The 13,451-nt window shown below is 43.9% G+C and overlaps 2 protein-coding genes and 1 long non-coding RNA gene across 3 annotated transcripts in view; 1 reads left to right on the forward strand and 2 right to left on the reverse strand.

Annotated features, from left to right (window-relative positions):
• The window catches only part of lsp1a (lymphocyte specific protein 1 a), a 26,056-nt gene extending 20,579 nt beyond the window's left edge, over positions 1-5,477 (forward strand). Inside the window, exon 13 of the mRNA XM_084671712.1 lies at positions 4,627-5,477. Within this exon, the coding sequence (XP_084527838.1) occupies positions 4,627-4,649 (23 nt within the window). The 3' untranslated portion in view covers positions 4,650-5,477. The remainder of the gene's footprint in view (positions 1-4,626) is intronic.
• The window catches only part of LOC146258080 (uncharacterized), an 11,023-nt gene extending 2,383 nt beyond the window's left edge, over positions 1-8,640 (reverse strand). Inside the window, exon 1 of the long non-coding RNA XR_014729683.1 lies at positions 8,179-8,640. This is a non-coding gene — a long non-coding RNA (uncharacterized LOC146258080). The remainder of the gene's footprint in view (positions 1-8,178) is intronic.
• prr33 (proline rich 33) lies at positions 619-7,550 on the reverse strand. Its single transcript, XM_084671711.1, has 3 exons — positions 7,386-7,550; positions 6,958-7,004; positions 619-4,457 (listed from the first exon to the last, which is right to left on the reverse strand). Exon 3 carries the CDS (start codon positions 4,442-4,444, stop codon positions 965-967), a length of 3,480 nt encoding a protein of 1,159 aa, XP_084527837.1. The 5' UTR covers positions 4,445-4,457; positions 6,958-7,004; positions 7,386-7,550; the 3' UTR covers positions 619-964.
• Positions 8,641-13,451: the final 4,811 nt, after the last annotated feature.

Raw genomic sequence — 13,451 nt, forward strand, 5'->3', positions numbered from 1 at the left:
GGTTTAGTACCAAGCCCCTGCAGTGTCCCAGTCCCTGTAGATGGTTTAGTACCAAGCCCCTGCAGTGTCCCAGTCCCTGTAGATGGTTTAGTACCAAGCCCCTGCAGTGTCCCAGTCCCTGTAGATGGTTTAGTACCAAGCCCCTGCAGTGTCCCAGTCCCTGTAGATGGTTTAGTACCAAGCCCCTGCAGTGTCCCAGTCCCTGTAGATGGTTTAGTACCAAGCCCCTGCAGTGTCTCAGTCCCTGTAGATGGTTTAGTACCAAGCCCCTGCAGTGTCCCAGTCCCTGTAGATGGTTTAGTACCAAGCCCCTGCAGTGTCCCAGTCCCTGTAGATGGTTTAGTACCAAGCCCCTGCAGTGTCCCAGTCCCTGTAGATGGTTTAGTACCAAGCCCCTGCAGTGTCTCAGTCCCTGTAGATGGTTTAGTACCAAGCCCCTGCAGTGTCTCAGTCCCTGTAAATGGCATGAGAGCCTTGGATGCCGCAGTGGAGCAACACAGAGTATAAACATAATGGACTACATTGCATCATATTCCATAGTTTCCATAGAGATTTACAGTATTTATCCGAGACAGAAATGTTGATTCTCAACACAGAACAAAAGAGAAGCTCTAAAAATTAATTAAATCATGTACACTTTAATTCTCTCGCAGAAGAAGTCTAAAATCCTTTAAGACAAAGATATCTCTTCTCCTTTTTATGAAGGGAATTGTTTCATATACCAGAAAAAGGGACATGAAGACACAAAACTAACGGTGAAACAATCAGTCACACAGCTGGCACTCCAAATGCAATATTTGTCAAGTATAAAGGTCAGACCAATTCTTCTAGAAACTGCCATCACGGTCATTCAGATTCAAGCAGAGACACGGAACCTGTACATAATCACTAACATTTCTACACCTGTACACAATAACACACTGAAACATGTTCATCTCAATTTGCTAGTCGAAGCAGATGTAGCTTAAGGAGCAGCGAACCCTCTTGCTGTTCTGTTAAAGTCTTTTGGTTCCTCTTCTTTGTTTTTGCGACCTATCAAACCCATCTCAAACACGGTTGAAATTTTTGTTAGTGGCCTTGATGCTGCCTCCCTCAGCCGCTTGGCGTCAAACCTCGGGCTGAACAGGAGCACGGGAAGACGATGGGCAAATGCTGGGACTTCTTTAGCGACATCCTTTAAATCCTCTTTCTCATCCCCACTTTTGCTAGCTTCGATCTGCTGCATGATGTTCTCTTTGGTGGAAAACATTTGGAAGAGGACAGCATCCCACATCTGAATGGTTTTGGGCTTCGGTGGTTCGCTCTCGTCTGCATCCTTGCTCCCCGACTTCTCACTCGCCTTCACAGCCGTTTTATCATCATCTCTAGTTTCACTTATCTTGGTTCCATCTTCCTTCTTGGCTTCCATTTTACACTCCGTCTCTGGAAACTTTGGCTCCTCCACCTCCACCACCATATGCTTCTTGAGGCGTGACCACCCACTGAGTTTCGATTTCATGCCCTTTGGTTTTTTAATAACTTTAAGAAGAGGTTCTGCTGCTGGCAAATCATTGCCGGTGTCTTTCGTGTCTGAGGCCGATGAAGGAGGTGTGGAGGGAACAAGGGTAGGAACAGGTTTGACCTTGTCCTGATTTGTGTCCATCTGTTTGATCGGCATCGGACTCGCAGTAACAGCCTTTGAAGTAGCTGAGTCCTTCTCAACGGGGGTTGAAGTGGTTGACACAGTTTCTACCATTTTTGTGCTGTCAACTTGTTTGATGGGTGCTTTGATCTTGGGTGGCTCTTCAGTGTCTACGCTTTGAATGACTGATTGAGGGATTTTCGTGACATTTCCATGTACTTTTTCTGCGGTTTGCTTTGCATCTTTGGCAAGAGGTGCTTTGTTGCTGTCAGAGATGTTTGCAGGAGGAAGTATGGGTGGTTTGACGCCAGTGATAGGTGTCTTTGGCTTTGGGGCATCATGCACTGGGCTTTGCTCTGCCTTCTTTGCTGGCGTTTTAATCCCTATTTTAGTTTCTGGAGCACTAACCTTTGGTGTCTCCTGTAAAATAGGTTGGACTCTTTGTGTGTCTGCAATCTGAGGTTCATGTGAAGAAACGGTTGTGGCATCTGAAGCTTGGGAAACAACTATAGTTGGAACCATTATAGCTGGAGTGGATGTCACTTCCTGTTTCAAAACGGTTTTGTCCTCTTTGTGGGTTTCTTCAACCAGAGGTTGTGTTTTCCCCACTGTCTCCTGCTGAGCTGTGGTAGATTCTTCCGATGCACGTGCCGCAATTTTAAATTCTTCTTGTGTTGGTGTCTTAGACCGAGACAACCCAAATGAGGGTGTGTAACTTTGGATTCCTCCATAAGCAACATATTCAGCAGGAGTCAATCCATAATATGTTGACTTTGGTTGGTGAGCTACGTGGGTTGGTGTTTTGGGCCTTTGAAATGCTGGAGGTGAGACTTGAGGTGACGTTCCATAAATAGGAGTCTTTGGTCTCTGATTTCTAAGTGACTGAACTGGAGGCCTGGCAGGCTCATAGGTGAGGGTTTTGGGCGTCTGAGTTGCAGGTGTGGGAGGTTTTGGCCCTTCATACAAGGGAGTTTTAGGCCTCTGATATCCATAGGTTGGTGCCACATGAGACTCATATGAAGGGGTCCTGGGTCTTTGATACCCATATGAGGTTGTTATTGGTGTTGGTGAAACATTTGTCGGAGTCTTGGGTCTCTGATGGCCCAGTGGAGCTGTGGGGGTCTTTGGTCTTGTGGACTTGACTACGTCTATAGCCTCTGGTCTGGGAGCATCTGGTTTAGAAACATTTTTATGTAAACTAATCACTCCATTTGGTGTAGCTGCACTTTTGGCATTCACTTGCTCATTTGACTGTTCGGTCTCTGTTGTTGGAGATGTTGGAAAGACCGGGGAAGGTGGTTTTGATCTCTGTGCCTCTGTAGTAATTGGTGAGACAGCAAATAGAAGTGGATTGGGTCGTGATATTTCAAAAACAGGTGTTTTGGAACGAGTGACATGATAGGATGGAGTCTTTGGACGGCCAGAAGACGTTCTTGATGATGAAGAATCATAAGTTGGAGTCTTAGGCCTTAACATTTCTGATGTTGGAGTTAGACCTCTCTTCACATCCGATGTTGGTGTCAAACTTCGTTTTATTTCTGACGTAAGAGTTAAAGCTCTTTTTATTTCTGACGTAGGAGTTAAAGCTCTTTTGACTTCTGATGTAGGAGTTAAAACTCTTTTGACTTCTGATGTAGGAGTTAAAGCTCTTTTGACTTCTGATGTAGGAGTTAAAGCTCTTTTGACTTCTGATGTAGGAGTTAAAACTCTTTTGATTTCTGATGTAGGAGTTAAAACTCTTTTGACTTCTGATATCGGAGTTAAAACTCTTTTGACTTCTGATGTAGGAGTTAAAGCTCTTTTGACTTCTGTCGTAGGAGTTAAACCTCTCTTCACCTCCAATGTTGGTGTCACATTTCTTTTGACTTGTGACGTAGGAGTTAGACCTCTCTTCACATCTGATGTTGGTGTAACACTTCTTTTGATTTCTGATGTGTTAGTTAAAACTCTTTTGACTTCTGATGTAGGAGTTAAAACTCTTTTAACTTCTGGTGTAGGTGTCAGACCTCTTTTTAATTCCGATGTAGGAGTTCTTCTTTGTGTTGTTGTACCTCCAATAGCAGATAATCCAGTAGAATCATAAAGAGGAGTTTTTATGACCTCATATGTATTTGCAGTATACATCTGAATTTGAGGAACCTCAAACATGGGTTTGGGTGATCTAGAAAGCGACGCTTTAAATGTCGGACGTGGACTCCTAGGCTTCATCAGCGGGCTTATGACAGTAGTAGGTTTTATGATTGTGTGTGAGACTGTCTCAACAACTGGAATGGGAGCTGGTATTCTCATTTCAACAGTTGGCATTGTTATTTTAGACACAGAGGAAGTTGGCCCAGGTGTCAGCGTTGTCACTGCCTGAGTGACTGACCCTGGCACCACTGGGAGCCCAGCGTGTGGGGGCGGAGGGGTGTAGAAGTACGGAGGGTGCACGTTGGCTGGAGGAGAGAAGGGCTGTGGGGAGAACAATGCTCTTCTGCCGTACGAAATTCCTCGTTGCTGAGGATAGGGAGACGACACATGCTGATAGAGTGGTCTGACGCTGAACCTGGGCGGCTGCGAGGCATATGAAGGGGTCTCTGGCGTTTTGGGAGGAGTGGAGTGGTCGCTGTGCTCTAGGTCAGCACTCGCTTCGTTCACAGGAGACAGACTTGAGCGGAAAGGAGCTGGTGTCTGTATGGTCTGAGGTGCTGCCTTTTTCTTGGCGGATTTCTTGAGTAGTTTCTGAAGCCGGGCGTTATCCTTGCCAGGCTTGGGCAGCAGGGCTGGGGGGTACTGCTGGGCAAGCAGGGCTGGCTGGGTAACGTTAATGTAACTGACAGCCATGATAAAACAACCCCTGTGAACAATAGAAAACACAGAGTGAGGCCAAGATCTCTGGGAAGGGCCCTTCTTCTAGCATGTCTAAATATTCATTTCCACACACCCCACTAAAGAGTAGCCTTCACTTAGGAAAGGCCTCTGGTTATGAATACACATCAAGCTAATGTTTACCTCTCTTTTCCCAGACCTGTGTCAAGGTGACTATTGAAATGAACGTCACAGTGCCAAAGACCAACAGCTCGTCAACAACACCTTGTCAGCCGCTGTATGAAGACGGCTAGCAGTAGCACTTGCTGTGACAAGAACACTTCTTACCAGCTTCAGTAACTTACAGTTGCTTTTTTTTGTTTACTTTAGAGAACTTCCCATATTGATGGTTGTGACTTTGTTTTCGTATGACGTAACTTGAATATGTTAAAGCAAACTTCCCACCTGAATATGTAATGTCATCCTGCAAATATTTAGTATTGGGATATGATGATGTGTAAATGAATGTGATTTATTTGACTTTTTTCTTATTTTATTTTTTTTAACTTTTGGATCCCGCTCAGTTTACTGTGTGTAATTGTACAGTAATTAGGAAATATGTTTGCATTAGAAAAAAGAAACCATAAAATCAATTCATTCCACTCATTCTTTTCCAGGATACAAATGCAAACTGTCAAATGAGCAGGATACTGGCCAACCCTCTGAGCCTCTAACAGTGCTGTTTCTGGATGTTGACCTGTCTTCTTTACTTACAGATTTGAAAGAGACAGTATAGCAATATATCAGTCCTCGTTTGTAACAACCTATTGGTTGTACAAAATGATAGTTAAGTTTGACTATCTTTTAATCTTACATAAAAAACTTCTGTTCACGTCTATGCTTTCTCACACATACCTACACATACACTGACCTTAAACCACAACTATGGCTTCACACTGGAGGACATCACATTATTTATGCCTTCTTTGCCATTTGCCAATTCCATTATCGTCCGTAATTTGTGTACTACTCTTTATTCTTAGATGAAATAAAAACATTTTATACTTTACTTGGCTCAGCAATGCCCTTGGAGCGGTATAATGTTTGTGGTATGTGTTTCATTAGCAATGCAGAGTGAATGCTGTAGATGTAGAGAAGGAGGCCGGTCAATTTCAACACACCCAGCAATTAAGGCCCACAGCTGATACTGGAAGTTTCCTCTGCCTAATTTTAGGCTGAAAGCAGAGAAGAGGCCCGCTTGTCACCTGCTCCCTTCTCTTCTATGGCTAGGTCCAGAACACGCTAGGTCCAGAACACACTAGGTCCAGAACACCCTAGGTCCAGAACACGCTAGGTCCAGAACACGCTAGGTCCAGAACACACTAGATCCAGAACATGCTAGGTCCAGAACACGCTAGGTCCAGAACACATTAAGTTCAGAACACACTAGGTCCAGAACACGCTAGGTCCAGAACACATTAAGTTCATAACACACTAGATCCAGAACATGCTAGGTCCAGAACACCCTAGGTCCAGAACATGCTAGGTCCAGAACACATTAAGTTCATAACACACTAGATCCAGAACATGCTAGGTCCAGAACACCCTAGGTCCAGAACATGCTAGGTCCAGAACATGCTAGGTTCAGAACATGCCAAGTCCAGAACATACTAGGTTCAGAAAATGCTTGGTCCAAAACATGTTAGGTTCAGAACATGCTTAGTTCAGAACATGCTAGTTCCAGAACATGCTAGGTCTAGAGCATGCTGGTTCCAGAACATGCTAGGTCCAGAACATGCTTGGTCCAAAATATGCTAAGTCTAGAACATGCTAGGTCCAGAACATGCTAGGTTCTATGCATGCTAGGTTCAGAACATGCTAGGTTCAGTACACACTTGGTCCTGTGCATGCTAGGTCCAGTACACGCTGGGTCCTGTACACGCTAGGTCCAGAACACGCTAGGTCCAATGCATGCTATGTCCTGACCATGTTTGGTGCAGCTAAGACAAATGGCAAAGATTTCGATTTACAGAACCCGTTAGTATGTGTGAACTTGAGTCAAATGTAATTGCAACGTCACCATCCATGGTGATTTGACCACCAATAAAATTAAAATGACACATCTACAGTATGCATATCACCTAATGTGACACCCCAAATGACATTTACTTGCATATATTATGGGTTACAAAAGTGGCAGCAGACATGCTTTCCAGCTGTCACCAGGCTGAGCAGTGGGCCAGCCAGGGCCTAGAAGAGACACACCACACTTCTACATGAACACACTGAACTTGCTGCCTGACACATGAGAGCGAGGTCATCCTTTTAAGGCTGCGGGAGGTTTGGTATTTGGAACACCTCCAAGATGCAAGTTCAAAAGAGGAAAGAGTAATAATAGCCAAGCTATAAAACCAAGCATCTCACAAAGGCCTCCTGGTGTCTACCTTAAGTAAAAGAATTCTCGCCCCCCTCCAGAAAAAACACTGACGCGCAATACCATTATGAGTTTACAGAGAATAATGCTTATTAACACCTATTTGAGAACTTACCAGGTACAGAGCTTATTACAGATGGCAAACACTCCAGACTGTGTCCCCTTCAAGAGCAGAAAAAAACACATACATTAAAGAACATTTCGAACATTGCATCGGAAAGGAGACAGCTTGTCATATGCGTTCATGCATGTTTGCAATCAAGACATTGTCCTAAACCTTGTATAATGTGTCATTATCCTGGATTGCAACACCCACCAGTGCATGCCTTCAAATCACTGGCAACAAACAATATCCAGCCCGTTTCCCAATCTGACAGTGGTCAGTATTGCATTGAAACTCTCTTAGTTCTCTAGAGACTGGTAGCTTTACCAAAAAGCCACAGTCTGCTTAGAGGCCAGGCTCAAACGCTTGTTTCAGGGTTGGCCCCTGACAATAAACAAACACGTCTGTACAGTGCAAAAAGCGGCTAGTGTTGTGTTTACCTGTGAGGGTGCAGCTCAGGGGCGCTTGGCTGCTGCCTGCTCGTCCCAGCCCGGAGTGTCAGAGCGGGAAGTTCATGTTGAGCTCAGCTCTACCCCCTTCCTCCAAATGGAAGAAACAGTCTCCATGGCAGTCCAAAAATAAACCGTGAGCCCTGTGCTCAGAATGAGCTCTGCGGTGACAGCGAACAGCCCCAGGCAGCCACGCAGGGGGCGTCCTGAGCTCCATAGATATCACCAGGGGCCCAAACCCCAGGGTGGATTGGGGGGGGGGGGGAATACGATTTGCCCCCCCCCCTCATATATCACTGTAAACATGTAACTACTGGTAAGTCATTTCATTAGTAATACTCATTATTTTATTTTTATGTCGCAACGACGGGACGAGCTTTCTGATAATGGGTTAATGGGGAGTCTTGCCAGCCAAGTATTGCCCTCCTCGCCGGTCTGATACGGATCCGTATTGCCCTCTGACGTCAGTTTCAAAATGAGCGATATCGATGAGTCAGCTGCCGAGTTTTACTATCCAGATGATGCTGAAAAGATTTGTCATCGAAAGTGAGGATGAAGACTGGACTCTTTGAAACACTTGTGTCGTTATTTTGGTTTGAAATTAAAGCCATTTTAGCAGAACCATGTTGTCCGCTTTCTGTCAAAAGTAATGAGTTGCTAAGCAACACATGAAACACCGTGAGAAGACTTGAGAGCTAGCTACAATTAGCCTAAAGGTACCATTTATTTTCGTTTAAAAAATGAAAAGAAGCTAAAAATGCCATATAATAAACTACTAACTAACCTCGACCGTTCGGTCATGCCGGGAAATATCAAACCTCGGCCAGAGCCTGTTCAAGGAGAGCCTTGCCACTCCCTATTAAACCCCATTGTACCGAATTTGGCTGCAGTTCCACCAGAGTTCCACTGGGGGTGATCGCGAGCGAGTGCATGTTGAATGGGAGTCTATGGAGCTAAACGGCTAAATGTGTCTCTTTCGCCTGATTGTCGTTGAAAAAACTCAGATTTGATTGTAGTTTGTGCATTTTCAACATGGATTATAGGTCTAAAATTGAATGAACGAGTACTTATATCCTTTCTATTTCTTACATGGTGAGTCGTTGTTGCCCATAACACGCTAGCATTCTGCTACTGAATGCTGATTGGTTAGTAAAGGACTGATACGACCCGAGCTCCCGCTTGATGGCATCCGAAGCGGAATCAGAATGTCGGAGCATTAGCAACATTAGCAACAACATTAGCAAGCCAAAACTCTTTCTAGCATGTGTATTGACAGGAAGAGCCTGTCAGCTGTGTTGTCGATGCCCTGAGAGAAAAAAGTTAGTGACCAGAGCTTGCCGTCAAGCAGTAGCTCTGGTCGTACGATGTGTATGACGTCAATGACATTTTCAAAAGCTTTTTAGAACAGAAAGGCGACTTTCAAAAAATCTAAAACCCGGCAGTGTGTATTTTTTTTCCCCTTTCGAATTCAGAATTCAAATTACTGGACAAAAAATTATATCCTAAGAAAAGTGGATTTTGAGGGGTACCGCTCCATAGACCTCCATTCATTCTGCACTCGCTCGTTAGCGCCCTCACATGGAATTTCAACCAGTTCAGAACCCGGAAGTTTCCCGATAGTGGCAGTTCTCTATATTAGACATTCTCTGCCTCGGCTTTGCCGTATCAACCTCGCTTTCGCTCGGTCGATCCGTTCCTGCCTCAGTTTGATATTTCCCGGCATGACTGAACGGTCGAGGTTAGTAAGTAGTTATTAACACAAGCCAATTATCGACAATGACACATAATAATGTTTTTTAAGTTTAGTGTAAGCTATGTGTTCCAGCCCCCTCCACCCCAGGAACTGCTCTTGAAAAAATGTCTACGTAATTGTGCCCTCAAAGTGATCAGATTTTGGCCCTTGGATATCACCTCCAGGTGGTGCCTGGAGCCTGCACCCCAACACTGTCAGCGTGGCGCCTCCTGCTGGGAGCTACGAGCACGCACCGCCCAAGACTGCTCCAGTCCAAACCAATCCTGATTTTGATAGAAACCAATCACACTGCTTCTGATTAAGGACAGCCGTCATAGTGAATCAGACCAATCAAGGCCAAACAGGAAATTAAGGTATGTAGAATGAATGGCATCACAAAGCAAGTAACATTTTAATCGGATGGGTTACATGCACAAATATTTGAAATGCAGATGCCTTCTTAGCACAATGAGAAGAAAAGCTATAGCAGTGTTATATTATTGTGTCTTAATAAGTTACAATCCCAGTTGCAAAAATCCACTACCATGAACCTGGTGCAACAGTTAACACATAACCAGGAGTGTAGAACTGATTCTTCTACTGAGTAAACTTTCTCTGTTGAGATAAACAGCCTTCAGTCCTCTTGTGAGCACACTAAACATTACGTTTAGGTCTTCCTACAGCTCCCTACACATCTTGGAAAGGCACAAGGAAGCCACATGATTGACTGGCTTAAATTCCGATCTTGTCCCTTGTCCCTAGGTTGATTTTGCTTAGCTAATCTGAGGGCAAATATAGAAACAGGTCATCCTCACAGCCCTTCTCCAAACCTGAGCCTCGCTCTCCCCCACACAATCCATTCAGCTCCTTATTGAGTGCCGTGAGCGAGGACATTTCTCCTGTGGCCTTGCCTCCAATCCACTCTTGGCCAATAAGGCGTCTTGGGAGGTCGAGTTTCACTAAAACAGAAGGACATAATCGTGGCCGTAAGTTGGCAGGATCTCACAGCCAGTCTCGCCAGCAGGGAGCTCACTTCTTTCATCTTATCTGAGGTAAGAAAGAGAGTGAGAGGAAGAGAGAGTGGTTGGAAGAGAGGATGTGGAAGTAGTGAATGGAGGAGAGGATCAAGTGCTTCGTATGGCCCTGTCGCTTTCCAGAACAGCTGAACCCACATTTGGCAAATCATGCCACTGTGGTGGGCCACTTCAGTGTTCAAGCATGGGGGTTAGGGGTCAAGGGGAAGAAGGATCCAGGGAGGATTAGACTGTGAGGAGGAAACAGGAAACACAGAGGATCTTCCAGAACCAATAGAGGGCCCCACTGTTTGGTTGGTTTTATTTTTAATTGATTATGTTCCATGACTAGCTTTGAGTTTGTAGAATGGGTGTAGTTGCATGCACGTGTAGGTTAGTTAATAGAGTCTGTTGCTTGTTTTATTTCCTGTAGCTTGTTGGATTAAGTTGTTTAAAGAGGACGTACATTTGGGAATAGCCCTTGGTGTGTTTCTGTCGGCCCTCGAGGACCCACCCAGGGGAACAAAACTCTGGGATCTACCAATCACCCTCTGATGCTTGTAGTTATGCTGCGGAGTTCACCTCATGGATTAACATTTCTTGAAGTAAAATCTAAAGGAATTTGAATACATTTAAAATATTGAACGTGTCCAAATCAGGAGGAAGGTTTATCAATATATTAATAGTTCTCATCTATATGCTCATGAATGGATTTAGTTGGTTAGAGAGATTGTGAAAAAGAGCAGTGGAAATATTGAGGTGTGTCTTTCAAAGCTGATGTGAGTGATCTTGATGTGGGTGATCGAGTTAGAGTGCTCCCTGATGTGATGTTGTCAGGGAGCCATGGACCTACAGGACTAACTAGACTGTGGAGGACAGGTCTGTAGCAGAGACACATCAGTCTGGATCACTGGAAACAAAAGTCTTGACAGTCATTATTTTCAAACTTTTCACAACCAATCAAACATTGTACATTATTTGAAGGTACTTTCTTTTGTTAATATTGATGATTTCCTCTGGGTTCCTATAGCAGGTGTTTTCAAAAAGGCAAATGTATTTCAGCAGCATGGAATCTGAGAAATGCCTAAGTGCTAGAGATGACCCGATAAGGCGTGGTTATGGATCCCCCTCCAAGAGAACCTGATCTGAGGAGTCATTGGATCCTGAACCTGTTCTGAGAGACGCCTGCAGCTGCCTCTGGAGGAGTTATGATGTGGCCTTTTCGCCATGCTCAGACTGCACACCACACCAGGAACACTTTAAAAATATACCTTCAAATATTTCACAGTTAAAAACAGAAAGTAGAATCGGTTTTGGCCTTTACGCCAGCCTGGAGTTTGGTTTGTGACAACGTCTGAAAGTGTCAACCATGTGTCACCCGTGTGCTGGGACTCAAGGAATAAGATGACTGTCACTATGTTTGGCAGTCGTTTCATTTGCCATCTGAGATGCCTCTTGCGTTGCGAGTGAAATTTCAGTTGAATATCTCATAGAACTTAAAAAACAGGACACACATAACTAATCTCACCATCCTATTGAAAATATTTGGGGGGCCTTGATTGGGTGTTGAGGAGGGGCAGTGACTGGCTGGGCTGGGTGGTCTTGGTTGTGAGAAAACCTTTAAGTGTGTAACACTATCCTTCGCTATATATACTGCCAGCCTGTGTGAGACCATCCCTGTGTTCCTTAAAGAGTGTTTCTCCTCTCTCGCTCCAGGTGCAAAGTCCACTGTCGCCATGTCTGATACCGAGGATGTGTAAGTATTGGCTTTAATCCACACCATCTACTCACCCTGTCATCCTCTACCAGTATCCTCTTCCCTATAACAGCCCCTATAACAGCCCCTATAACAGCCCCTATAACAGCCCCTATAACAGCCCCTATAACAGCACCATCAGTTTACATTAAAGAGTTGTTATGGATCTCTCTAAACACGTTCTTTCTTTTTTGCTTTCAGTGTTGAGGGTAAGTAATGTTTGCTTCTTTACATGCTTTTATCATGAGTGTTCTGTTCTACAATTCCCTATCAGTCTCAACTGTACAAAGTAATGATAGTAAAATGCAATGTGTGTTTTCTGGACCATTGCCAATGTTTTATTAAACAGAAATGTATTCCTTGTTAAAACAATAAAAACACTACATTTTCAGGTTTGGCTTGACTTCTAGGGTCCGAGATGTACACTACTTTACAAACACAGACATTGACTTACCATGATGTGATACTCTTTTTTTGAAATGTATTTAACCTTTATACTCTGTTATATTGAATGTGGAAAAGTCTAGCTCTGATTCCAAACCCTTCTTCCAGTTTGTAGAGAAGGGTTTCCTATCACAGCCTATACTTACTAATGCATGGTTGCAGGCACCATCATTTACCACAGGACATATTAGACCTACTAGACCTTTCATGCTCAAATACAAAATCGAAATCAACTCACGTTGAATAGTATCGATCTTCTAGCAACAGGTCCTGCAACTCTGTATGAGAAACTGCAGGTGTTTGGTCCCCTTTGATTCTGCATGTCTCAAAGTAAGGGAAGGATACAAAGGCACTTCACCGTCATGATGCAGATGTAGCTGAACAGCCCTGGCAGAGTGTAAACACCCAGTAGACACAGCTGAGGCTGTTCCACTATACCTGCTGATCCTGACTGTGCAGAAGCTCTGGACGCCTGTGTTGTGTATGCTTAGCATGTATCCATACTGAACCCATATTTACACTTTCTTGAATTGGGTACAGCTTGGATATTTTGTTGACATTTTTGTTTTGCTCCTTTCTTTGCGGAAAACAAAAAAAACAAGGAGTCGATGGGGAAGGTAACAAAATTGTTTATGTAATTAACTTACGTAATTGAAAATGATCTGCACTCATCTGTCAGTCCTTACCCTCATCGTTGTGATCAAGGATCTGTGTTCGACTTGTTGAGTCTTCCTGTAGTGTACAGCATGCTAAATAACATGAATGTTATTTATTTCCTTCTACTGAATTCAATAGAGATCCTAAAAGAAACAGACTTCCTCTGTATTCCTTAATCTTACTTTTTTTTACAAGATAATTCAACTTTTTCTCATACCATACAATGCAATGGAAATGATCTGGTACATGTGAATAACAAACCAATATGCATTTTCACTTTTGTAAATATTTCACCACTGACTGCATAATCTTTCCTTCATTAACGGCTTGTTTGTTTCCTCTGTTTCACCTGGTGGTCTTTTCCTTCAAGTCCTTGGATCTTTTCACCAGCCATCCCTCTCCCCCTCCCTCCCTGTCTCCTCACACCTCCTCCTTCATGCTTCTATTAACCCTCT

Source organism: Hypomesus nipponensis, chromosome 14 (assembly GCF_054491055.1).
Source record: "Hypomesus nipponensis isolate SF chromosome 14, ASM5449105v1, whole genome shotgun sequence".
NCBI lineage: Eukaryota > Metazoa > Chordata > Actinopteri > Osmeriformes > Osmeridae > Hypomesus > Hypomesus nipponensis.

Coding starts and splice junctions, on each gene's coding strand:
- prr33 (XM_084671711.1), bottom strand. CDS start 4,444: ATGGCTGTCAGTTACATTAACGTTACCCAGCCAGCCCTGCTTGCCCAG.